The sequence below is a fragment of the Pholcus phalangioides genome, unplaced genomic scaffold (assembly GCF_987345545.1).
Source record: "Pholcus phalangioides strain wild (caught in Gottingen) unplaced genomic scaffold, Ppha-v1.0 ptg000017l_1, whole genome shotgun sequence".
Classification (NCBI taxonomy): Eukaryota; Metazoa; Arthropoda; class Arachnida; order Araneae; family Pholcidae; genus Pholcus; species Pholcus phalangioides.
The window spans coordinates 12499369-12525830 of record NW_028301610.1 but is presented as its reverse complement, the minus strand read 5'-3'; the positions used below and the strand labels follow the sequence as shown (position 1 = coordinate 12525830).

The following is a 26462-nucleotide window of genomic DNA, read 5'->3' as shown; positions in this document are numbered from 1 at the left end:
ATAAATTAATCAATTGAAAAGTAATTAATTTAACTTGAAAAAACATCAATTGAAAACAAAATAAATGTAATTTGATTTTTTAAATTGAAAAGTGTTTCAAGTTCTTTCTACTAATGCATAATTTTAAGTTTGCGCCTAAAGCAGGAACAAAAAATGGTTTCCGAATTTCGCTCCTCCACTGATCAAAACCTACGTACGCCACCACTGTTGCCTAGTTCACGTTTCTTCTGCGGCTCCCATAATAGTTTAGTGGATATTTTCTCTTATAAAAAAAACTAAACACCATGAATAAGCACACAAATGAATATCTCCAGCTAGCTACGATGTTAAATTACCTCCTAGATACATGTATCTCTAGCAGATAAATGGATATTACGGGTAGACGTGACGCACACTTTGAGAAACACACTCGTAGGAAAAGAGCCTTTAGTTGCCGATAGCACTAGTTTTTTTTAAGATTGAGCTTGTGTTCCAGAAATTATTCAAGCATCCGAAAATGTCACAAAAAACGTATATGCAGTTTCAAGAATGTGCTCCATCGTTGATTTCATTGAACTGGACGGCACGAAAACAAAAGTTGAATCGATTTTGGAGAAACCCAATATTCGGAAAACTCGAATCACCACAAACTAACTTTTTGAAAAGATTTTGATAATCTTTTCAAACTTGGGATGGGTCTGCAACAGCTATTTGGGGTGTTTTTGAAAATTTTTTGCCATAATTGGTTATGGCCTTACTTGGCCTTGCCAAGCCTTGCCAATTGCCTTTTAGCGATAATTACGATGTCGGTATTTTCCCGTATTTCCGAATCGAATTTCCGTATTTTTCTCGAGGAAATATGGTCAGCTTACTCATACCTCCTTTAAAAGGGAAAAACACGAAATATAATGACAGTGAGAAATTGAAATTTCTGGATGTTATGCCGAAACTAAATACAATATTTGGAACGAAAAGTGATTTTCCTCCTCCGAGAGTCAAACACAGATCCTGTTGCGTACCGGGCAAGTGAGCTAACCAATACACCAGAGAGTCACATTTCACTCCCTTATAACACGCATTAGTAGCGTGAGTGGAGACAGTAGCCTCCCTTTAACTACAGCAAAGAGATGGTATTTTTTTCAAATCAAGAAAAGTGATTTGTCATATTTGTTAGCGCACTTGCACCGTATGCAAGTGGACCCGGGTTCGATTCCCGGAGGAGACAAATCACTTTTCTTTCCAAATATTAGTTTCGGCATAACATCCGGGAAATTCAATTTCGCAGTATATTTCGGGTCGAAAAAATGCCATCTCTTAATACAAAAACACGGAAAATTGGAAACCAAAATACAAGATAATACGTGTCATATGGTCACACTTTGCATACATAATGGATCAGATTCCTTAAAAGATCAATGTTTGGAAAAATAAGTATTTCTAATAAATATTTTATGTATCAATGACTACCCCGTGAAATGTGCACGTATTTTACATCATCAACTGTGCATTATAATTTTCAATATATATTGGCCTGTTTATTAAATTAATTTATTTATCGAATCACATGATCCTCCCTCAGTCAAAAACGTCCTAATTGAGTTTCGATCTACCGGAATTTGTTTCTCTAGCTACATTGTAAATTTATCGTCAAGATATAAATATTGCATATTCCGACTAAATTAATCAAAATAATCGGAAAACATGATTCCTGGTGGATCATTTGTGAAAGTAAGCAAGATTCTAAAATAGAAATTCTCTTATTATTTAAATGCAAGTAAAAGTAAAAACATCAAGTTAATTACTCACTTCCTTTATAGAAAAAATGAGTTTCGTGTTCATATATTGAATATTTGAGTTAAATCCATTTAATACGGTGTGAAGAGTCATTTTTATTCAACTTTAGATCAAAAGAAAATAAATGTTGACGTCCTATTAATTGCTGTGTTATCCCAAACTAATCAAGAGACGATATTGAATTTCAAAGAATTTAGTTTAAAAAAATAAAAAATGAAAAGGTCAAGAAGACAAATTAATGAGGTACAAGCTAATTAAACTGTTAATTACTTGTTTATTTAATATCACCAGCCTAATTCTAACTTTACTGCATCATATTTCTTGATAAAAATGCTACATGAGGTAAAAACATTTAAAAAATAGTTGTGAGTTTGGTTCAACATCACATAAGTGCCGAGGCGCCATGATGAAATCCAAATTTCACATAATGTTTGTTTTCTTTTATTCCACAAAAAATATTTACAAACGAATATTTTTTAAATGATAAGTATCTATATAAGTATCTATTCTAAGAAAAAGAGAGCCTTGAAAATTGGTGTCTCGAGAGATTAAGGTTTTGTCAATTCAAGATGCTAAATTTTTTTTTGATTTGCTTCTAAAGTACAGTGAAACTTTGGATTGTGACCATAATTTGGTCCAAAAACTTGCTGATAATCCTAAACATTGGTATATTGAACTATGCATAGGCGGTTGCAGTTTTTGAATTCATCCATAAGATTTAAAAAAAAACTGCCTTCCTAAAAATTCTGAAATTTTGCTCAAATCGTGTTAGTAAAATGAACCTCAGCTTTAGAAATTAACCCAAGTATTTTTTAAAACAAATATTGAATTCCCAGGTTTTTGAAATTTATACAGTTTTTCAAACTTTATAAAATTCTAACTGGATGATCAGACATCGAAGTTCAAGGTTCATCATCATCATGCCGTGTAAATATTTTTATAAAATTTCAGAATTTTTGGTGTAGTAGGCTTTTTTCATATCTTAAAACGGATGAGCTCAAAATCTGCAATTTGTGAAAATTGCATTCAAAGCGTTTTTTCTTGTTTACATTTAAACTGTAATTCATTAATTTTTAATTTTATTTTTAAAAAAACAAATTAACCTGATTCACACGAAGTTTTTGGCATTTGATTTTCACAATTGAATGAAATATTTTTTTAATGTCATGTTTGAAAAATTGACTTCAGGGGTCATGAAACCCCTTAAATGAATAAAGTATCTCCAACAATTTTAAGATGAAATTTTTGTTTCCAGTTTTGATTCAGAAGTTTTGGAAGATTTATATGTTGCATCACAGCTTTCGATTGTAATTCTGCAACACAATTAACTTGAGTAACACAACAAGCATAATGAATGAAATCGATCACAGTTACAAAGTGTCACGATGACGTCTAACAGTTTTTATGGCATCTCATTAATGTTATGAATGTGTGTATGAAACAGTAGGCCCCTACTCAAAACTATATTGGAACAACAAACAGTAAAGACATGGCTTTCATTTCGAAAATTGAGAGCTGGGGAAAGGGGGTGTAAGCATGATTTTTCGGAAAAAAATTAAGAAACAAAATACACACATATAAGAGCAAAGGGACGGTAAAATTAGTGGTGCCTAGGGCGGTGACATCCTGAAGTCTGTCTGTGTGAAGAGAGGGCCCGGGAGCAACTGCCCCCTTATAAACACACGCCTCCTTTCCTGACATGACCAGCACAGTTATTTTTAATTGGCTATTTTTTTCGGCGCAGTTTGACCTAGTTGGTCCTTACGCCACAAAATGCATAATCCAATTCAATAAATACGCCCCAGAATAAACCTTCATCTGAAAAAAATTACCAAGTTCTGCACAAATCACATGCAGACTAGAAAAAATTTCAAAGTAGTCCAAATCTTTCTTGTGAAAGGTAAAGTAAAAATTCATTAATATTTCAGCGCGACAAAAATCAATTGCAGTCAAAAAGAAAATGAAAAATCTTCATTGCACATGCAGAAATCGGTAAGAAAATGTGGCTCGATGAATAATCAATAGAAAATATCCGAAACTACAAATTATTTTAAATATGCCAATTCATAAAATGCCTTAAATGTTATTATTTTATTGTTTTTACAAGTCATCTTCATCAAGCTACCATTTTTGCAATCTTCGTTCAAGTTTTTTACATGTGACTGTTTCGATGAAATTTTAAAATAACTAAAAAATATTGCTGTTTCATTGATCAACATGTAATCTGATTAAAACGACAGCATATAAAAAGGATCACGTAGTACACACAACGCACTGTATGCACCTTCCCTCAGAAAATTAGACTTAATAGTGAAGGTAAAAAAATTGCACATTTTGGCAAAAAAGTGTTGATTTGGCTAAAAAAATTTTCAAACAGCTCTCATTTGGCTAACATGGTACAAATCTTGCGATAAATTTGCCAACATAGAAGACGAAGCTAACACATAAGCGATACGTAATAGCAAGGTTATAGTATCACACTACATGGAGAGAAAAAGTGCCAATCGTGAAGGAAGAAGGCTGAACTTGGCTTCTAATGGAATTGAATATTTCAGTTCATTTTTAAGAAGTGACAACCCGCTGCTGGCGGAGAAATTCACTTTGGTTCGGTGTTTGGCATATAATTGACCGTTAGAAAAATGACACGTCACAAAATTTTAAAAGCTTATAACTCACTTAATATTCGTCGGATCGAAAAACGGAAAACACTTTTCTGTATTAGTTTTTCACAAGGAAACACATGTGTAATTATTGGGCTGTCAGTAGTTACCACCCTGTATATACTGCATACATAATTTTTTTCCTTTATTTATAAATGTGTAGTTAATTTTAGTTTTTTTAAACACTTGTAAACCAACTTACCTGTACTTTGAAGTTCTACTGCATACGTAATTTTTTCCTTTATTTATGAATGAAAGGACAGACACAGAGGTCTCTTTTTTCATCTCTACTAATAGGTAATAATGGACTTTTTCAAATAAAAAGAGAAAATCCTTTCCAATGCTCAATTTTTCAAACTTATTTATATACTTCATTCATGAAAGACATCTCATAGTTATAATTACCAAACTGATATTGATGAAACTTCAAGTTATTTTCAAAAATATTTAACAATCAATGCCTGTGACTGATGTCAAACATGCATCGCTACTAATGGTGGATTGTTAATCTGCACTGCTAAAATCAGATCTGTTCGGCCAACAGCTTCTTATAATTTCACTTAGAGTAGTGATTCCCAAATGTTTTATGTTCAATGCACCCTTGGAAATAAGATTAAAAAGTTTTAAATCTGGCTGCAATCCTGTCTGATCTCTGTAGACACTTTGGTAGCATTGAAGTGTCATGACTAACGGGTTGGGAACCACACAACCTAATAACTACTTTTAATACAATTGTATCCTTGTAAAATTAGAATAAATAAAAAATATAATTACAAATAAAATGCCACAACAGACGAGGTCCAACGAGGTGGCTGAGAAAACATGCCCATAACAAATATGGATGTATATATTTAAAAAATACTGCAACCTTATTAAAAATGAAATTACAAAGAATATATATATACATGATGAAATATTATACAATGCCCATAAAGAATACTTATGGTTGTTTTATTCTAAGTATGGATAGCTTCTCGATTTACCCCAACATGTTATCATATTTCTTTGTAGTCAGCGTGAGTAGTTGTGAGATTATACATCTTTGCTCAAAATAATCAACAAAAGCCCACATTTTTAATAGAAAAATTAATAGAGAAAAAGTTTATTTTAGATATTTGAAGTTTTTATTTTTAACATATTTATAAAATGCAGGAATTTTACTTAAATTATTGTTGTTCCTGCCTGTATTGTTACATTTATTCATGCAAACTGTCTGTGCGTAATTAGAGATGATAAACATTTTGTTTCTTAAATTTCATAATAAGAAATTAGTTTTTTGTTCCTTAAAGAAATTTGTCATAGTCATAATACTCATAATAAGAAATTTGTTTTTGCAGATAGTGGCCAATAATTTTTTTCATTTGATAACCAGAAACATGGCAATGACATTACAAATGGATAAAGCTTTCATAAATGGATGCTGGGTGAAAGCGAAAAATGGTAATACATTTCCTGTAAGTGAAAAAAAACCCCATTTATTATCAGTTATTTTCATATTTTCACTTGCAACTGGAAATTTCTCTCTATTTTTATTGTCATTTCATGCACTCAAATAGTGTATAATTATAATAAAACCTAGTCATAGGTGTATTCAGGAGGGAAGGGGGTATAGGAGGCTTTCATTCCCACGACAATCAAGAATTGAAAATATTTTTTTAAAAAATAATATCAAAAGAAAATACTTATACATGCTATTTTAATCAATTTCACTTAATTCAAATGCTTCTTGAAGGTTAGTAACTCAAAATTGGTCTGGAAGAGATTCCTTGTGCACTTTCCCCCACAAACTCTTTGTGCCCCTTCATAAGTCAATCTTGCACACACCCCTGCCTACAATTTGTAGCCAGTGCTAAATGATTTAACAAAAATTTTCATATTCGAGCATGACCTCCTACCTAGACCTGAAAATTAAATGTTGTTACACTTACTGCTCAGCTGCTACACTGAATAGAGAAGACCCTTCCATGATGGGAAAAACCAGCTGGAAGAAATGGGTTTCTTCCACTGTATGCAGATGGAATAGAAAAAAATTAGTTTTTGAAGGTTCAACATTTATTATAATGTAGTTATAAAATTTACTGTTATAATCAGATGAGTTTTTAAATAATAAACCATGTAGTAGCTATTTTAAAAATTTCCATTACTGTAATATCTTAAAAAAGTTTCATTCATAAACTTTAAATTGTCTTTATTGATAAGAAATATAAGAAATATAAAATTTAATCATTATTATTTTCAATAAAGTGCTACATTGTGTGATAAAACCAAACTTTTCTTGCTGTGGCAACCAGTCTGGAAGCTCTGAGGACATAAATTTAAAAAAAAATTCTTTCCAGTTCTCCTGAACATACAGAACAACTTTTGAAAGCTTTCAATCGCATACTTTTTCTGGAATAGCAATGCGGCTACTTCAGGCTTTTCCCCACAAAATTATGCGTGGTGTGTACAAAGCTGTAGCATTCTCAGCCACCTCGTTGGGCATTTTGCCTGTTGTGGCGTTGTATTTGTATTTGTATGTAAAAAAAATTCTGGTCATTTTTCTTGTTGTGAATTACATTTACTGGAAATTTCCGTATTTTTTTTATTTGGAAAATTTGTAGTTATACAAATACAAATACAACGCCACAACAGGCAAATTGCCCAACGAGGTGGCTGACTTAAGAACATCATGGATCCCCGAGCCCCTACCTATTACTGCTACACCACACATGCACCCCCCCCCCCGCGGAACCCCCCAACGAATCGGTGCATGCGGGAATGTGCGTGTACGTGTAGTGCAACCTGACGTAAAGTTTGTTTCTGTGTAATGCTTGTTATGTGTAGTGCTATCATATGCCCCCAGTTTTACTAACTATGAGTGAAGTGTTATGGTTGAATGATTTACTGTTGTAGGACTGTTGCTCTCTGTGGCGAGACTTTTTAACGGGGAGATCGGCTCGCATTTGCGCCTTGAAGTTGGGAACCACAGAAAACCAACTTCAGCCGACCACCACTGTGGGGTTCGAACCCGGATCCTCGCATCACGAGTCCGGCATTATAATAATAATGTGTTAATAACTAAAATATGTTATAATATCATGATATATAGAGGTTTTCAAATTTGTTTTCACTCATCCATTCATTTCAGGTTGTAAACCCTGCTAGTGGAGATGTGATTGGAAATGTACCTGATTGTGACATTGAAGATATGAATGATGCAATTGATGCAGCTTATGATGCATTTGAAAGCTGGAGTAACACAACTGCAAAAGTAAAGTGCTACAGAATATTTTATTTTGAAAATTTCTTGGATTTTCATGAGAAATTATTTATTTTTTCAATTTTGTTTATTTATTTATCTGTTATTTTTTTAAATGAACAAGCTTGTATTCCATATATTTTAGGAACGAGCTAGTTATTTGAAAAAAATGTTTGATTTGACTGTACAGCATTCCAATGATTTGTCTCGCATCATGACGGCTGAAGCGGTTAGTAATACTATTCAGTTTTGTTGTGTAAATTATTCAGTTAAATATTATGAGTTCAACCTGACCTACCCGTCTTCATAAATGTTAAAGTTTTATTGTATGTTATATACAGTATTCAATTTCTATTATTCAGTGCACTGTCTAAACCATTAAAACTTAATCAATCAACTTAAATCACAATCTTTAAAATGCAACTATTCACATAAATAATAGATTATTTGATTACAAATACGGCGCACAGCAGGCAAAATACCCAATGAGGTACCTGAGAAAAAGATGCCCATAACAAATATGGATGTCATATATTTCAAAAATACAGCAACCCAATCAAAAACACAATCACAGAAATTATAAATAATATATACATATGATACAATGCCCATAAAGACTATTATGGTTGTCTTATTCTAAGTATGGATAGCTTCTCGATTTACCCCAACATGTTTATTGTATTTCTTTTTAAACGTGCCAATTGTGTTACAATTTACTACCTCCGGGGGTAAGCTATTCCATTTATTAACACCCTATTAAAGGAAAAATTCCCTGTAACATCATAACCTTGCATTGTCCCTTACCAATCGATACTGGTGTCCCCTTGTAAAAGCAGTCGATTGGCAGTGTACTAAAAGTTCATGGTCCATCCTATCCATCGCGTTGAAAATTTTGAACACTTCGATCATATCTCCCTGACACCTGCGCTCATCCAATGTAAACATACGTGTATTTAAAAAATGAAGTCTGTCTTCATAACTCAATCCCCATGTGCCAATAAGGACACACGTAGCTCTTCTCTGCACCCGTTCAACCAAGTCTATGTCCCTCTATACATATGGTCTCCAAAACCTTATAGCATACTCCAGTACAGGACGAACTAAGCCTCGAAAAAGCCGAAGAATGACTTTAGGAGAACGCAGAGACACCTTTTTGAAAATCCAACCAAGCATTCTATTCGCTTTTTTGACCACCGCTGAACAATGTTCAGAAAACCTAAGCCGCTCGTCAATGAGAATTCCCAAATCGGTGACCCTAGTTGCATCCGGGATAGCGACACCATTCAACTCGTAAGAGAACCAAAGTGAGCGACCATGCACTAGTAAATGCTAAACGTCATGCGCCATTCATATTACCATGCTCCAATCCTGTTTAAGTTGGTCTGGAGCAACTCCCTATCACTTTGACTCCTGATTATCCCCCATTAACTTCACATCATCTGCGAATTCGCTAACAATCCCATTGATACCCTGATCAAGTTTATCGACAAAAAGAGAAAAAATTCTGGGGCCTAGGACACTTCCTTGAGGAACTCCACTTGTGACGCCTGTCCAACCAGAGAATTCCCCGTTCACCATAACTCGTTCAGACCTATCTCTTAACCACGATTCTATCCAATTCAGCAAGTTGCCCCCAATTTCATGTAAACGCTTCAAGAGTTTACCATGTTGGACCCGATCGAATGCCTTCTGGAAATCAAGGTAAACAACATCTACATTTTTTGCTGTTACCCAAAGCCTTAGTCACGTGATCATAGAAGCAAAGGAAGTTAGTTACACATGACTTCCCCTTCCTGAACCCATGCTGATTTTCCGACAATCCATTATTCTCGTCTATCCACTTCAGAAACTGCCTTCTGATGATAATCTCCAAAATTTTTGAGAGGGAGCTCGTCAAACTCACTGGACGATAATTGGACAGAGCTTCTCTACTACTCTTCTTAAATATCGGAACATTAGCAAGTTCCCAATCCCTTGGGACGATACCCTCAGCAACACTACTCCTGTATATCTGTGCGACTGGCCCCAACAATTCATTAGCACATTTCCTGAGGACCCTGGGAATGCAGGGTGATCCGGAACTCCAGAGACAAACTTCTAGGGGTGATCATACACATCAAGGCAAATAACTTTTGCAATGGGAACACTGGTCAAAATAGATTTATTCATAAGAAATGCTAAGTAAGTACAGAATCAGCCACAGCTCATGAACATCAGAGAAAATAAAACATACCAGTGTAACAGGCTATGAGAGCACTAACAGTAGCTGCTCAAAGTCAGAGGGTACTGTTGCACAAATGACATCAGTGAATGAAGAAATGGTACACCCACTCCCAGAGACCTGGTGTTCAGTTTATATCTTGTCAGATCAAAAAGAATCTCAGCAACAAGTTCTTCCACTGGTGTGTTGTAGACTAATGATTTTAGGTGGCCCCAGAAGAAGTAGTCCAATTAGGTCTGGGGAGCATGCAAGCCATGCCGCAAGTCCACTATGGCCATTGCCCTGGATATGTTACTGCTTGCTTGCCCTCCTGTTGCCAACATAGTTTCTGACTAAATAATTGTGTTTCAACCCAAAGTTCCATTGCAAAAATTAATTGTCTGGATGTGTACAATCACCCTTAGAAGTTTGTCAGAGAAATATCCAGACCACTCAGGGCCAGTTCTGTACATTTTTCAAGTGTGAGCAAATTATATTTTGGTAAAAAATCATATTATATAATTTTTTTTATAAAAAATCGCCCCCTTTCAGTTGGTGCCCAAAAGGTTGGGCTTTTTTTTAAATATACAGACAGACAGACTTGACCACTGACCGCCGAGAGAGACCATCTGGGGTGTTAAATATACTGTTGAACTCAATTATAACGACTTTGATTGTAACGACAAAATAATTATAACATCATTAATTGGTGGTTCTGACTAATTCGCATGAAAAATAATGTTAATGAACCTTGCTTATAATGTCAATTAAAACGCGTTGATCTCAGATATAATGGTACTTTTTTTGGGGGGGAAAACCCTCTGGAAAGTACGCACAGAGCTTCAAGGGCTCTACAGAGCACTGGTTGAGAACTGCTGTCATTATGGATGTGTACCCCTCAACAGTAAAATTCCTTTACTGAAATTCTATTACATTATTATACTGTTTTCATAGCCATTATATCAGCAGAATAAAAACACCAATACTGAAATCAAATTAGTAATTTAAGTAAATCTTGAATAGAATGTTTTTTTTATTCATTTTTCAAATCAAAATTTTATCGTAGTTTTTTTAGAACATCACTCAATTCCAATAAATCACATAATTCAACTCGCATAAAAAACTAAGGAAGACATGACTGCTGCTCTGGTGGTAGTAATTGTATAAGAGTTCCACCTCACACATATTTTTGTGCAATGAATCAACTGCTCGTAATGGGAAGTTAAGAGCCAAGTAACAAAATACTTTTGAATCTTAATACAAGCACAATTTTGTTCCATCTGGATGTTGTAGTAAGTCAGCAGTTGTTCTTCAGACTGAGTATCTTTTGTTGAAGGCTTTTACCAATCTTGTTCTTGTTTTGTAAAGTAATTCAATCCTCTTGGCTGGTGCTAAAGTGCTGGTGATGCTTTAGAGCTGTACAACTCCTTGTACAATCAATTTTTATTCAGCTCTGCTTCATCTGTTTCAAAACATTTTGACTGTACTACATTAGGTTCACAATGTCCTTTATTCTTGTTATCAGTGCGCATATAGTGGGAAGGGAAAGTTCATTTGCTCTGAGGCAGAATAGGTATTAATTAACATGTGACACTAATGACATTGCCTTTTCTACATGGTATTGTCAATACTTTCTTCCCAGCCCTCATAGGTTAGTAATAATCAAAATTTTATTAATAAAAAATTGTTTCTCATTCTCAAATACAGGGCAAACCTTTGAAGGAGTCTATTGCAGAAATCAGCTATGGTGCATCTTTCTTAGAATGGTTTGCTGAAGAGGCTCGGCGCATATATGGTGAAATAGCACCAACGCCATTCAAAAACAAACAAGCTGTGATTGTTAAACAGCCTATTGGTGTAGCAGGAATCATCACCCCGGTATATTATACAACTTTTTTTTTCGAAAAAAAGATTCATTTAACCGAGGTTTTTTAATTTCTATTGAAATAGATTTATTATATTGCATCATAGTTCACTGGTGTGCAAAATTTAAGGATAATTGGTGACAAAATCTGTTATATCTGAAAAAATAAAAAATGCTCAACAGAATATAACAGAACTGGGCAGAAACCTTACTTATGAAGTGTTATGGAAAATATAGGCCTACATGTCATATTGCATAATAATGAAGCATGAAAAAAGAATGATTTCTAAAGAAAATCAACCACTGGTACAGTCACCTGTAGGTGTTCAAAACAGTCATTATGATGTATGAATACCAAAAATGGATATGCAGCAGATATATTGCTGTTCCATAATTTAATCATTTCCTTCTGTATTAGCTTATATTATGGTATTTATATACCAAAGTTGACCTTGAGAGAGTTGACTAACATTTCTCTTATTGTTAAATTGTCTCCTCAGAGTCTACAAATGGAGTTTTTCGCAATATTGGGGTTCCCAAAAGAAAGCTGACATGCTCTGCTGCTTCAAGTCTCCTTGTAACTGAGATTTGCTGAGATCTAAATGTTGTCTGTGTGACATATTTCACATACACAAGCCATGAAAAAATTTCTCATTTGGTTAATTACTCTCAAAGTATGTAAGGGAAAAATAGCAAATATACTTTTTTCACTCCATTACCTAAATTTACGTATTTTGCATAATTTTTAATACATTTTTACAAACTCCTTATTTAGAAAAATAAATAAAAATTTCTGTTTTTTTAAGCTAATAACTACATTTTTCATTCAGTTTTAATCATTATTATTAACTAAAGTAGAATTATAACTATACTTAAGTTTTGCACGCCAGTGTAGTTTATTGCTTAAATGAATGATTTAGTGTTACCAGATTCCAAAACTCCAAAATTAAGATGTGTATAGGTGGCCCCCTTGGCAACTTCAAATGTCATTATTCACAATAGGTGGTGCCACTATGCTGAAGAAAAAACAATACAGTATCAGTTTTTCAATCAAAACAGAACTGCTATGTCTATTTTTTCTTTTTCTGAGCACCAGACCTACCACATCCAGATTCATTATTGCAGTATTTATATAATCTCTGATACCTGGCAATTATGAACCAACCTTTATCTTTTCAACCTAATCAATCATGAGTTCAAGTAATTGAAGATATTATTAATAATGAAAATGAAGATGAAACATTCAAATTATCGGAGTTATATTATTTCATACTATCAAAAAAAGGAATTGTAATACTGTACTTAATTTTTTTATGTATTTTAATTAAAATAGCTGTGTTACAATGGTTTCAATCAATAATCATCTTGACAAAAAAGTACACCGGAAAGCAGATTTAAAATCAATTAGAATGCTCATCTGGGTATGTCTGTGTGTTTTTTTAAATAAATAGTTACATGTTTGGAACCAATCTCTGTCGAAATTAGTTAAAAAATAGTAACAGTCCTGCCTGCTCCAGGCAATTATGAAAAACATTTAATATATATGTATATATATGTGATGAATTTTTCTTAATAAATTCTCTCTGTAAAGTACCATAAAAAAAGAAAACTTTTGGCAGAGCTTAACATTAAAGCTATAAAAACTTTCATGAATGTGAATAGAAGTTACAGAACACAGAACCATTGGTCAAACAAAGCCTCTAACTATGCCCACAGTGAAGTAAAACTGACCAAACTGTCTGACTCATTCATTATAAGGGAGAATATAAGCAAAGGGAGACATATTCTCATTTGCTCTCAAATTTATTTTTTTTTGCCTCTACTTGTCATAATGTCTGCTGCAGATGCTGTCAAAACATTGTGTGCTTGATATACTGTAATACCCCGATTTACATTATTTCACATTTACCTAGCCTCATCTTAAAAAAAATATTTTTTCTTAATTATATGCATTTTGAACAAATTTTAAAGGCTTTTTACGTTGTTTTCAAAGAGAAATGTTTTCCTGAGTTTCATAAAAAAACAAATGTATAAGAAAAATAAAGAAATTCTACAAATTTAGTCCTTTCTCCTCCAGCAGTAACCGAGGCCCTCTTGCAAAGTGGTCTTCAAGTCCAAATTCACCTCGGCATAATATCCAGAAAATATCTGTTTCCCTGATATATTGGGCTGAGAAAAAAAAGATGTCTATCTCTATGAAAGAAATAATCCCAGAATTGATTAAAATGCAGAATTTATGAAAGAAATTCTCATCATCCTAAATGTAAGACTCCAAAACACGGGGGCCCAATGCGAGGGCCCCTAAGGGCGACTCTGATCTCTTAGTCACTGGGAGAGACAAAAGTATCACATATTCATGTATATAATGGGAAAGCCTAAAAATATGAGGGGAGGAAGGTAAAATTGTGTCTTTTCTGAGTCCATCTTTTGTTAAAGTAATTCAAGTAATGTTAACAACCTGCATGATGATAAGTGGTAGTAATTCATGCTCTTAGTTCAATTTTTCAAGGAAAAAAAATTAAATTTTTGGAGAATGTTTTTGACAGAATAGTAGAAGCTTCATAATTTTTAACTCACTATATCCAAGTACTTTTTGCATCTTTGGCATTAGCTATTTGGTTATCATCTCATTATAGTGAGATTCTTGTTATGGCAGACTTTTATTGTATTTCAATTCTGAATAGAGGATTATTTTTCAGATCAGTGAATTGTAAAATGTTTCTTGATAAATTGGTTATTTCTTTCACAGTGGAATTTTCCCAATGCAATGATTACTCGTAAAATTGGAGCTGCTTTGGCTGCTGGATGTACATGTGTTATCAAACCGGCTGAAGACACACCATTATCTGCATTAGCTGTGGCATACATAGCTGATGAAGCAAAGTTGCCTCGTGGTGTTATCAATGTAGTTACTTCTTCTAAAAAAACAACACCAGCGGTGGGTGAGCTAATGTGTAAAAGTACGAAAATTGCAGCTGTTTCATTCACAGGGTCAACAACTACTGGCAAGGTAAAAAAATACTTGGCTGAATTAAAATTCTTTACATGCTATTACAGTTGATGCTGCTTATTAAAATCACGGGAAATATTTTCATTTGGGCAGGGCCAGAACTAGAGTAGGCAGCAAAATTTAGGGGGGGGGAGCAGCAATTTTAGGTGGGAACAAAGAACACCGTTATAAAATTATTGAATTTTACAGTTGTGGGGGGGTGACAAAATGATGTTTGTCCCAGGTGACGAAAATCATAGTTACGGCCCTGCATTCGGGTATTGATATCACTTTTCCAAAGAACAGAGCAAACCAATACTATAACATGGAGAAAATGTTTTTTATTGGGACTTCATATATTATCAAGTCCAAATTTTTTTGCACATTCTGAAGTTTATCAAAATTTATTTTTCCCCTGTAAGTTATCGTTATTAGGCTACAAGATTATGTAAGAGGTTAGAAGGTATTCTCCACTCCCTCCCCTGTTAACAAACATTTCTTTGCTCCATAATTGTAAGATAACAGATGAGATGGCATGGGGGGGGGGGCGGCTCAATTACTTTTAAAACATACCTCCATCCTAATATGTGTACATTCATCTTAACTAAACCCTGAAACTTCTCCAACTCCTAATCCCATCTCGTCTGTACTCACCACAAAATTTGTTAATCGTGACAGTACCCAATTGTCCGGGGAAAATATGTTGTAAAAGTTTGTATGTTTTTTTTCTTTTTTTTGACACTAAATAAAGTGTTCCAGACTGCCACGAAGCTGGGCTGGAAGAGATCTCGGCAACGAGATAAGTCCAGTGGCAAAGTTCTGGCGTTCATTCATTCATTCATTCATGTGCTCCATAATTGGTCCATAGTATTCGCTGTGATCCATGTACATGTGAAACTGCTTTTGTAATGGAGTTCCTGTAGTGAAGACAAACATATGACAAAAAATTCTTTCCTTCAGTTCTTGATCAGTTTCTTTCAGTTGATCAGATTGAAATGTATTTTTTCTGAGAGACTTATACAAATACAAATACAACGCCACAACAGGCAAAATGCCCAACGAGGTGGCTGATAAAAAGATGCCCATAAAAATATCGTATCCATAACCATAAACTTTCGCAAGGAATCTGTGAAATGTATTGTACTTAAAAAAATTTTATTCATGATACACATTAGACAGTTTCATTCGCCTGAAGCTTTTTAACACCTAACAATGGTTGAATAAAAAATAGGATTTTAGCCTAAAGAAAATAGAAAGAACCCTCGTTTTAGAATATTAAAAAAAAACAGAATGATTAAAGATTTTACAACCAATTATGTACGAAAGGAAAACAGAGTTATGTTTCCCAATATCCATTTACCATACGTCCCATTTAATCAAACAAGATGTATGGTCACTGTACTTGCAAACAGTGTTTTTTTTATATAATTATCATTCGGTTATTGTTATCAGAAACCCTCAGTTCCGATGTGATCACATTAAGCGGTTTGGACTGTATTTGATATTTGCTAATATTTAACATTCTTTATGCTTTCATATAAGTACAAATAAAAAATACAAATACAAGGCCACCACAGGCAAAATGCCGAACAAGGTGGCTGAGAAAAAAGATGCCCATAACAAATATGGCTGTCATATATTTCTAAAATACAGCAATCCCCAATAAAAATCCAATTACAAAAACTATAAACAATATATACGCATGATAAACTATAATACAATGCCCATAAAGTATATTTATGGTTGCCTTAGTCTAAGTATGGATATCTTCTCGATTTACCCCAGCATGTATCGTATTTCTTTTTTAAACATGTCAATTGTGTTCAAATTTACTACCCCCTGGGATAAGCTATTCCATTTATCAACAACCCTATTAGAGCCACTGTGGTGGTCGAGTGGTCACCATCATTACACTTTTTTTCTGAAATATAGATAGCAGCACTGAAAAATCAGACGAAATACTAGATACACACTCAGGCTGTTAGGTACACACATTTACACTTTTCCGCACAACTCACTAGATAGTAAATTGGCCATAGATGTTGATAGAACTAAGTTGTGCTCTATATGAAAAAAATTCTATTGGAGAAAAATTCTATGCAACACCATAACCTAGAATTGTCCCTCACCAATGAATACTGGTGTCCCCCTTGTAAAAGCAGTTAATTGATGGTATATTAATAATTCATGGTACATCCTATCCCTTGAAAATTATATAAATATTACCCATTAAAAATTTTGAACACTTCGACGATATCACCCAGACACCTGCGCTCATCCAATGTAAACAAATTAAGTCTCTCTTCATAATTCAACCCCTGTGTGCCAACAAGGACATGCGTAGCTCTTCTCTGCACTCCTTCAACCATGTCTCATCCCTCTGTAGGTATGGTCTCCAAAACCTTACAGCATACTGCAGTCCAGGACAAACTAAGACTCAGAAAAGTGAAAGAATGACTTTAGGAGAACGTGAAGAGACCTTTTTGAAAATGAAACCAAGCATTCTATTTGCTTTTTTGACCACTGCTGAACAGTGTTCAGAAAACATAAGCCGCTCATCAATGAGAATTCCCAAATCGATGACCCTAGTTGCATCTGGAATAATGATACCATTTAACTCGTAAGAGAAACATGTGTTGTTCGAACCAAAATGAGCAGCCATGCATGTGTCAATGCTAAATGCTCCGTTCATTTTCCCATGCTCCAATCCAGTTTAAGTTGGTCTGGAGCAACTCCCTATCACTTTGACTCCTGATTATCCCCATTAACTTCACATCATCTGCGAATTTGCTAGCAATCCCATGGATACCCTGATCGAGTTTATCGATGAGAAATGAAAAAAGTATGGGGCCACAGGCACTTCTTTGAAGAACTCCACTTGTGACGCCTATCCAATCAGAGAATTCCCTTTTCACCATAACCGGTTGTGACCTATCTTGTAACCATAATTCTTATCCATACATTTTTTATGTCATTTAGAGCATAGATGTACAAACTCCAACCCACTGGCCAGTCCAGCCAATATACAATGAAGATATTTAAGGCATTTATACCTCAGCTAACGAATTTGGATTCAGCTAACAAATGTTTCAGTTGGTACAGATGTACATGCTCACATAACACAGCAGCGTTGTGAGCTGAATTTTCATGCAATCATTACTAGAACTACTGTTCTCCAGCCCAATATGTCTGCCTTAGAATCATTTTCTAGATATACCTCTATTTCTCTTTCAGAAAGCTTTTGAACCATTTCATATGAAATGAAAGATAAAGCTAAGAGAAACATGCAAAAACAAAAAAAGCTTAAATGTTTTCAATTCACACATTCTTTCATTACAAGACTCTTAGAATCAAACTGTACAGTATGTACATTCTAAGACAGTGTTTCTCAACTGTCTGGCCTTGGTATCAGTCAAACAGGACTGTGAATGATTCATCATTTTATATTATTCGTGTTTAGCTTCCACTCAAAAAAAGGAATCCTATACTGGGCCACAGGCTTCCAAAGGTTGAGAACCACTGTTCTAGGCAGCTTATCTTTTCCATCTGCATGTATGAGGCACAGAAATGAGCTGACCCATTATATGAGAGAATACCTGTGAGTCCAACTGGGTTGTGTACATAGTGTAAAATAAAAAACTCTTCATTGTCTCATCTTCCTTTAAATTTTCTTTCATTCAAGTGTGAAGTTGCTTATCCCAGCCTTTGGTCAGTTTTTGTCTTTTTACAGTGCTTCTTGGTGTTTTACAAAATCTCAAATTTTGGCCCGCACGTGGAGCCAATTAAATGATTTTCCATAGAAATCTATGGGAAATTGCATTTCAGCTATCGAATGTGATTTCGGAACAAACATCTTTGGCGGATGAGGTGCCACTACTACTAATAAACCACATATGCACCTCATCCACGTTGGAATGTGAGTGTGTGTCTGTGTTGTGAACCTGATGTAAAGTTTGTTTCTGTGTGATGCTTGTTATGTGTAGTGCTGTCATCCTCCATCAATTTTTCTAACAATGAGTTAAGTGTAATGATTGAAGATTTTAGGCCTGTTGCTGTCTGTGGCAAGATTTTTTTAACAGGAGATTGGCTCGCATTTGCTCCTCAAAATTGAGAACCACAGAAAACTAATTTCAGCCAACCACCACTGTGGGGATGGTGGAGTTTGAATCCAGGTCCTTGCTATACGTGTCTGTCACTATGATGGCTGAGGTGTGACTATATTCTAGTAATATTTTATTGTTATAAAATACAGTATATAAAGCATGGAGCTGAATACTGAATGGAATTAGGTAAATTATAAATATTCTTTGACATTGATTAAGACCACAACACTAATTTAAAAAAAAAATTTTACTTGAAAATACAAATTTCTTCAGTGTTTTTCTTTCATATTTGACCCTTCAAAAAGTAATTTAGCTCATACACGATCAGCTTAAGTAGTCCTGGCTGAACTATGACTAGCAAGCTGGATGGTTTGTGCACTTATGAAACAAGTTATAAAGTCATTACAGGTATTCCTCACTTTAAGTGATTTATTGGTGCCTCAAAATAATCATGGAGGACAAAATCATGTAAAGTGAGTTGAATTCATCATTAGTACACTTAGTTGTAATACTGGTTTTTCTTTTTTGCTCATTTGTAAATGGACAATTTTGTTTGCATTATTTGATTGGCTGTGTTTGTCTTGTCTAGGCTCAAGAGAGGCATGATTTTTTGAACTTTTTATTCAATGCTAGGACCCAAATATTGTTAATTCTCATTCTTTCTTCTTTGCTGTTCATACAATTGTGTTGTACTTGTAAATAATTTTGAATTCTGGACAAAACCTGCATTTTGCTAAACAAGGTATCATGGTTGGTTTCAAGAGCATTTTTCACTGCTACAGGTTTTTCTGTCTGGCCCAATCAATAGCTCCTTTTGTGTTTCCCCTAGACGGGCCATAATGATCTCTTGAGCTCTTGGTGGTTCTAATTTACACTCCATTGCATGTGCACAGGATACAGTAGACCTCAACCATGGTTGATTTTTCCCATCGATCTTTCACTTTAGAAACCACAATACCCAGCGATGTTCAAGTCTGAAAAACTCTCATAACTTTGTGCATACAAGCAAATTTCATATTTTTATGCATAGCAATGTTGAAATGAATAATTATATAATTTTGTGATGAGTTGAAATGTTGGTTAAATGCATTGATATATTTTACAGAATTATTGTTTTCATAACAAAAATGTGTAATAGTTTTGCATTTTTTAAGTTTCATTGTATTACTTGCAATTTAGTTACTGCTGAAACAGTCAGCATCTACAGTCAAAAAAGTGTCACTTGAACTTGGTGGTAATGCTCCTTCAATTGTATTTGATTCAGCTGACATTAGCAAGGCTGTGGCTGGTGTAATGGCATCAAAATTTAGAAATGCTGGGCAGGTAAAGATAATCCAAGAACGATTTTTACTGCACTGTTTAGTATAATATGTATTTATAATAGTATTATACATATTAATGATATTGATTTATTTATAATTTGTATGAATCTTAAACTCCTTTTTTGCAATTTTTTTTCAAAATGAAAGAAAAGGTTTAAGGTATACTTCCATTAATGACAATCTGTGAACCCTAATCAGAATTATTTTTACAATTTTCATGTTTTTCTTAATATTTCATGTTTATTTTATATGGGGTGGTCAAATGAAAAGGTTATGAAACTGAGAAAAATAAAGACTGCTACAAATGCACACCTTTTATCAAAAAGGGGATGTAGAATTTCGCCCTGCACATTGTGGGTGATGTTACATTAAACATTCCAAAAGAAAAATCTTTAGTAAAAAGCAATATGAATTGACTGCTGATCCAGTCAAGCCTATCATTTCAGCATTTGGTGCTGTATCACCAAGACCCAGAGAAATGTAAAGCTGAACCACACAGAAGCAAAAAATGTACATTTAACAGTTTTTTTTATCATCAAAGACATCTGCTGATTGAGTTCTTTAAGCTCAGAGCAACCATCAACAGTCAAGTCTCACTATGAGATGTTGCCACATCTATCTCATATCTAAACATAACTAGCGAGTTACTTAATGTTTTGTAGTCTCACCCACATCTGTCCTAGTAAATAATCAGGAGAAGAACTGGTTGTTCCCACAGCCCAAGGTCTTCTTTGAGAAGAGCATGCACCAATATGTGAAGCAATATATATAACCTCTGCCTTCAAGCCAATAACTTCTAACTGGTATGTGTATTCTATCATGAGGGAATCTTATCACCTTTTTATTAGACTGACCCTCATTTTTTTTCAAAATTTCCATTAGTAATTGTTATACTTTTTTTTAACATAAGTACCATTTTATCATCAGTGTCATTTCTTTTGACAGACTTGTGTGTGTACAAACCGCATTCTCGTTCAATCAGGAATACATAACCAGTTCATTCACAAGTTGGCTGAAGCTATGACGAAAGAACTCATCATGGGTGATGGTTCTGTCCAAAGTGTAACATTAGGACCTCTTATCAATAAGAATGCAGTCCTAAAGGTACAGATTTGTATAAATTCTCTCTGTTTGACGTTGCTTATATATATTCTTATATATATATATATATATACAGGGTGCACATAGCAAACGGGGGTGTATGTCATTTTATTGGCGAATTGTTGATCCTAAAGATATACTTCCAATTAGAAAGGGTTTTCAAATAACATGTACTACTCAAATATGTCATTCATGTTTCGGGGGGAGGGGGTGTATAGTTATTAAAATAAAAACAATTAACTTATTATACAGTTCCTGTATCCCCAAAACCCAATTATAAAGTTGTTGCCCTGTCTCTCCTGATGTCAACAAAAAAAAAACCCCTATTTCTAAGTGCAATATTCACTGAGATATTCAAGTTCTACAAACGGAGGAAAATTGGGGGGGGGGGGACGTTAAATGCAGGCAAAACAGTTTTTCCATATTAAGAGTTGTTTTTCCTAACTTTTCCCATACCCTCTGTTTGCTATGCACCCTTTATATACATAAAATTCAGTCATTTAGAGATGTCAAAGCTACAAAATGTTATAAACTCAACAATTTACACTTTTTCAGATTATTTTGATTTATATTTCTTATGAAACCTGTCAAAGATGGGCACTATGAGACTGAAATCTGTTTTTAATGGAATCAAAAGACAGCTCCATATATGATTAGCTCTTTGTTGTGCACCTTTATAAACAGAAACCTGCCTAAAATGGAAAATTACTTTGGTCCCTTGACATTCTATTTCATACAGGTTTTACTGTATTTTTAGTTTATAAATTTAAAATTTTAAATGTTGCTTCAGAAATTGTCAACCTTTCATATCCTTGTTTGTAGTAGTACAATATAATTTTTTATATGGATTGATAATTTTTTTATGCTTTACTGAAGCAGAAGATAATTTTTAAACGTAGGTTCAGATGCATGTAGATGATGCCTTAAGTAAAGGAGCAATTCTTTTGAGTGGAGGAAAAGTCTCTGATCATGGCGAGAACTTTTATGAGCCTACTTTAATCTCTAATGTTAAAGAAGATATGCTGGTTAGCAAAGAAGAAACATTTGGACCATTAGCAGCTGTTATAAAGTAAGTTCTTCTTTTGATTATAGTTCCCTATTCCTTGGAATATCTGCTACAGTGTTTATATTTTTAAAAAGATAATTTTAAAACATGCAGCACTTATGGTCATTCTACTCCTGATTGGATCTCGCTTGTAGAAAAAAATTAACTATTATTAACTTGCTGACTCATATATTGAAAACTTGGACAACTTTTTTAGATGGTGTGACTTCAACATTGTCATTTTGCTATTTCAAAGCTGAGCTAGGGTAGATAGATCCTTGTAGAAAAACATCAAGGTAGCAAATATATCATGTTTTACCTCAAAAATGTTTGAACTTCAAAGATAAAAAATTTTTCACAGATTCATAATTTACTTATTGCTAATTAAGAATATAATCTACTATAAGATTCCTCGAAAGTCTGGTTATATTTTTGGAAATGATGATTACAAGGAAGAAAATCCATCTCTACTTCCACAGGATCACAAACCCTGGTCTCTCGTTCGCCAGACAAGGGCTCTACCAACTAAGCTATGAAAACAGATAGAATACTTCTCCCTTGGAGCATATATATGTTGAAAGGCTCTGGACAGCGGCAGCAATCAACTACCAGAGCCACCAGATGGTGACATGTATGTAGAAATGTCCTCTCACAATGAGGCAGAGATGCATTTTCTTCCTTGTAATCATCATCTCTAAAAATATAACCAGTCTTTCAAGGAATCTTGTATTAACAAGTGGAGAGGACATTTCTACATATATTATTTACTATGTTGCTCATCTAGAAAAATGTGAATCTGCAACCTGAATAATCAATAAAATTAACCAAAAATAACAGTAGAAAATGAATGATATTTTAGAATTTCAAATGTAAAATTATGTTAAACAAACTTTTTCCTATAATTTTTGTAAATTGCTGCAATTATTCCAAAAAATATGGTGATTATTGCTTATTATGATTACTATAAATAGGTATACATAGAAGAGGCACCTGTATCAATAATCATACATGTTCTATAATTCACTGTACTATTTTCATGTACAGAAAAATAAATTGAAATTGAAATAGATATTTACATTTATTGGGAACAATTTTGACAGCACAAAGGAAAAACATAAGAGAAATTAATTATTTTTTAATATATTTTGTTTTAAAGCCTCATCTTGAACTGTCATATTGTACCTGCATTTCTGAAAATAGTACTTTTTGTAAAATCGTGCAGAATTTCCTTCCATTCCTCACCCCCCCCCCGCCCGCACAGTTCTCCACAGTCTACCCAGAGTAGTTGGTTGGTGTTTTGAAAGAGCTTGTTTTAAAAGTCCAAAGACACAGTAATCCATCTGTCCATCTGTGCTACATCTGAAGACTTGGCATGAATATGACAAAAATTGTTATGACTTGATTTAATATTTATGATTTGGGATCCAGTTCTCTGCTCAGCAACATGTTGAGGGAGCAGATAATCAACTGTACAATTTCTTGTTCTAATTAAATTCCAATAATTATTGATGATTTTATTTACAGTTAATGCAGATATCTGCAAAGCTTTTCAATAGTTCTTCAAGGTTTTAGATTTTCATTGCTGCACTTGAGAAGTGTCAGTAAAATTATGTACCAGTTTGTGGTATTTCTTTTGGTAAAATATGTTTGATACTATTTTTTTCTAGTTAATATTAAGGCCTGGTGGTTTTTTTTTTTTTGTTTTTTTTTTTTTGGTTTTTAATTAATATCACTTATTTTATGCCTTAAAAATTAAAAACCAGGCTTATTGCAATATTTCTAATTATTGAATATGGGTATTCCTCTTTGGAAAGAGCAAATCTTTCATGGCCTACAAGCCATGACAATCTTTTGTATTCCATTCATAGCTCAAACTAAACTTTCAGTAGCAGACAATTTTTTATTTTCCGGTAATAATGTGTTGCTAGATTTCTTTCAGTTTCGCTTTTTTTTAAAATTTAAAATTTAAGTCCTTCCCAGTATGCGTAAAAACCCTCTGTTAAGTACAGTCATCTGCATGTTTACCCATTCATTTTTAACTAAAGCTTTGTACCTTTCAAATGCGTTTCAGATTTTGATATTATTGCAAAATTTATTTTCTGTCTGTTTTTGAGTTGGTATTTTCTTTCTACACTGCTATGAATGATTTACTTCTCAAACTGTTATGAAAATTGAAAATGGCATAACTAAATTCAGTACATTTTTTCTTCAAGATTCAATACAGAGGATGAAGCTATTTCATTGGCAAATTCTACAAGATCTGGATTGGCCGGTGAGGAATATTTTTTATTATTTTCTTCTATATAAAATGCAAAAATTTCCAGTTTAAAATACTTGATTGCGATTTAATATTTTAGTTCTAATTTCTTAATCATATATTTAAAAATTATTAGAATAAAACAGTAGGACCTTTCTATCTAAGAACTGATGGGAACAAAAACATTTTTTAAATTACTTTTTTCAAGAAACAAAAACTTTTTATGTAAAAAGAACAAAATATAACCAAAATGGCAAAAATTTTGATTCATGAAACTAAAATACATGATTTTACCGCATATTTAAAATCACATCACTGCAGCCTCAGCAAAATCTTTGACTTTTTTCAAAATCGTGGTTCTACTGACCAGAATCTCTTGATAACTTTTACTGTGTACATGTTGCAATTTTAATATAATCTATTTCAAGCAAACTTCATCCAGCAATAATTATAACGAGAAAATATAGATGCATCTGGTTTTTTTTTTCTTTTGTCATCTGTTCAATTCAACATAAACCTGATTCTCATCTTTGATATTGATTGAAGGCACAATGTTGTCTTGTTTCAACATTATTTTGAAGTTCAACATAATTGTGAAATATCAATGGCAGGTTTATGTTTAGAATTCATCTGTATATTGTAAAATTAGGAAATGCAACATCCATTAGCAGAATAGGGTTATAACAAGTTTTCATTACACTGTTTTATTTTGGGTCATGCTTTGTATGTTTTACAATCTGTCTGACAAATTATACAGCAGAAGTCTAATGTTAAACACATTTTCTTAATTGTCACGTGAAATTAAAAACTTCTTTTAAAGACAAATTTTTTATTCATTGCAAATAAAGAGAACTGAAATATTCAAGAAAAGTAATTCAATATTGTAATCTTTTTTGTGTGATGATTCTCAAAAATAGTATCCGAATTTCAGGTTATTTTTACTCAGAGAACTATGCACAGATATGGCGAGTTGCTAAGAAACTAGAAGTGGGTATGGTTGGAGTGAATGAAGGTATAATTTCAATGGCAGAGGTACCGTTTGGAGGAATTAAAGAATCCGGACTAGGAAGAGAAGGGTCTAAATATGGAATTGAAGAGTATACTAATATCAAATACATTTGCTTTGGTGGTTTGGATTGAAAATTTGTGTAGTGTTAGAATGCAGTAGTATATGCTATTATTATTATTTTTGTCATTGTGTCATTGAACATGGTTACAGTAGAATCCTGATAATCAAGCATAACCAGGACAAGAATGAACTCAGTGAAAATTTAAAGGCTCACAGTAAAAAGGAGTTAGTTCCATTTCTGGACTTGAGTTATGTTCACTTTCTTGTTAGAAATAAATCTGTCTTTCATTTGGTGCTTGACAAAGATAACTTCAACAGTTAGTTCCTGTGTTTCTCAATAGATGAAGCATCATCATCGTAGCAATAATCAACAAAGAGGTAGCTCCTCATAGGTTTTTTAAATTTCCCAAAAGTACCGAAAATGGGACTATACCCTTATCATTGCAAGCCTTCAATTCAGATTAATTATAATTTCAAAGCATTAGCTAATGCTGAACACGGATAGATAGAGCAATGAGAGAAAAAAAACTATATTTCCCAATAACACAAAGGGAAACTCACTTGCTAATACATTTTGAAAAGTGGAACATAGAATGCCAAGAATGCTCACTATCAAGTCATTTAAGCGATCTTACAAAATAAGGTCTGTTACTTTTTCCCACGGACTCTAGGTTACTTTTAGTTTCTTCTACAGTGAAACAGCTCATTTTGATTTCAGAAACACACTTTTGAATGAACAGGGTGATTCAAAGGTCTGGCAATATTTTAAAAAGCTACTGTATACTTTAGTAAATAACAAACTTATGGTAATGAATAATTAAGTACAAACATACGTGATATA

The 26462-nt window shown here is 33.6% G+C and overlaps 1 protein-coding gene across 1 annotated transcript; it reads left to right on the top strand.

The window, feature by feature from the left end:
- Positions 1–1569: 1569 nt before the first annotated feature.
- Ssadh (succinic semialdehyde dehydrogenase) lies at positions 1570–25936 on the top strand. Its single transcript, XM_089246171.1, has 11 exons — positions 1570–1707; positions 5771–5887; positions 7561–7683; positions 7817–7900; positions 11579–11749; positions 14485–14745; positions 20007–20150; positions 21095–21253; positions 22150–22319; positions 24509–24567; positions 25484–25936. Exons 1-11 carry the CDS (start codon positions 1681–1683, stop codon positions 25690–25692), a joined length of 1524 nt encoding a protein of 507 aa, XP_089102297.1. The 5' UTR covers positions 1570–1680; the 3' UTR covers positions 25693–25936.
- The last annotated feature ends 526 nt before the right edge of the window (positions 25937–26462 follow it).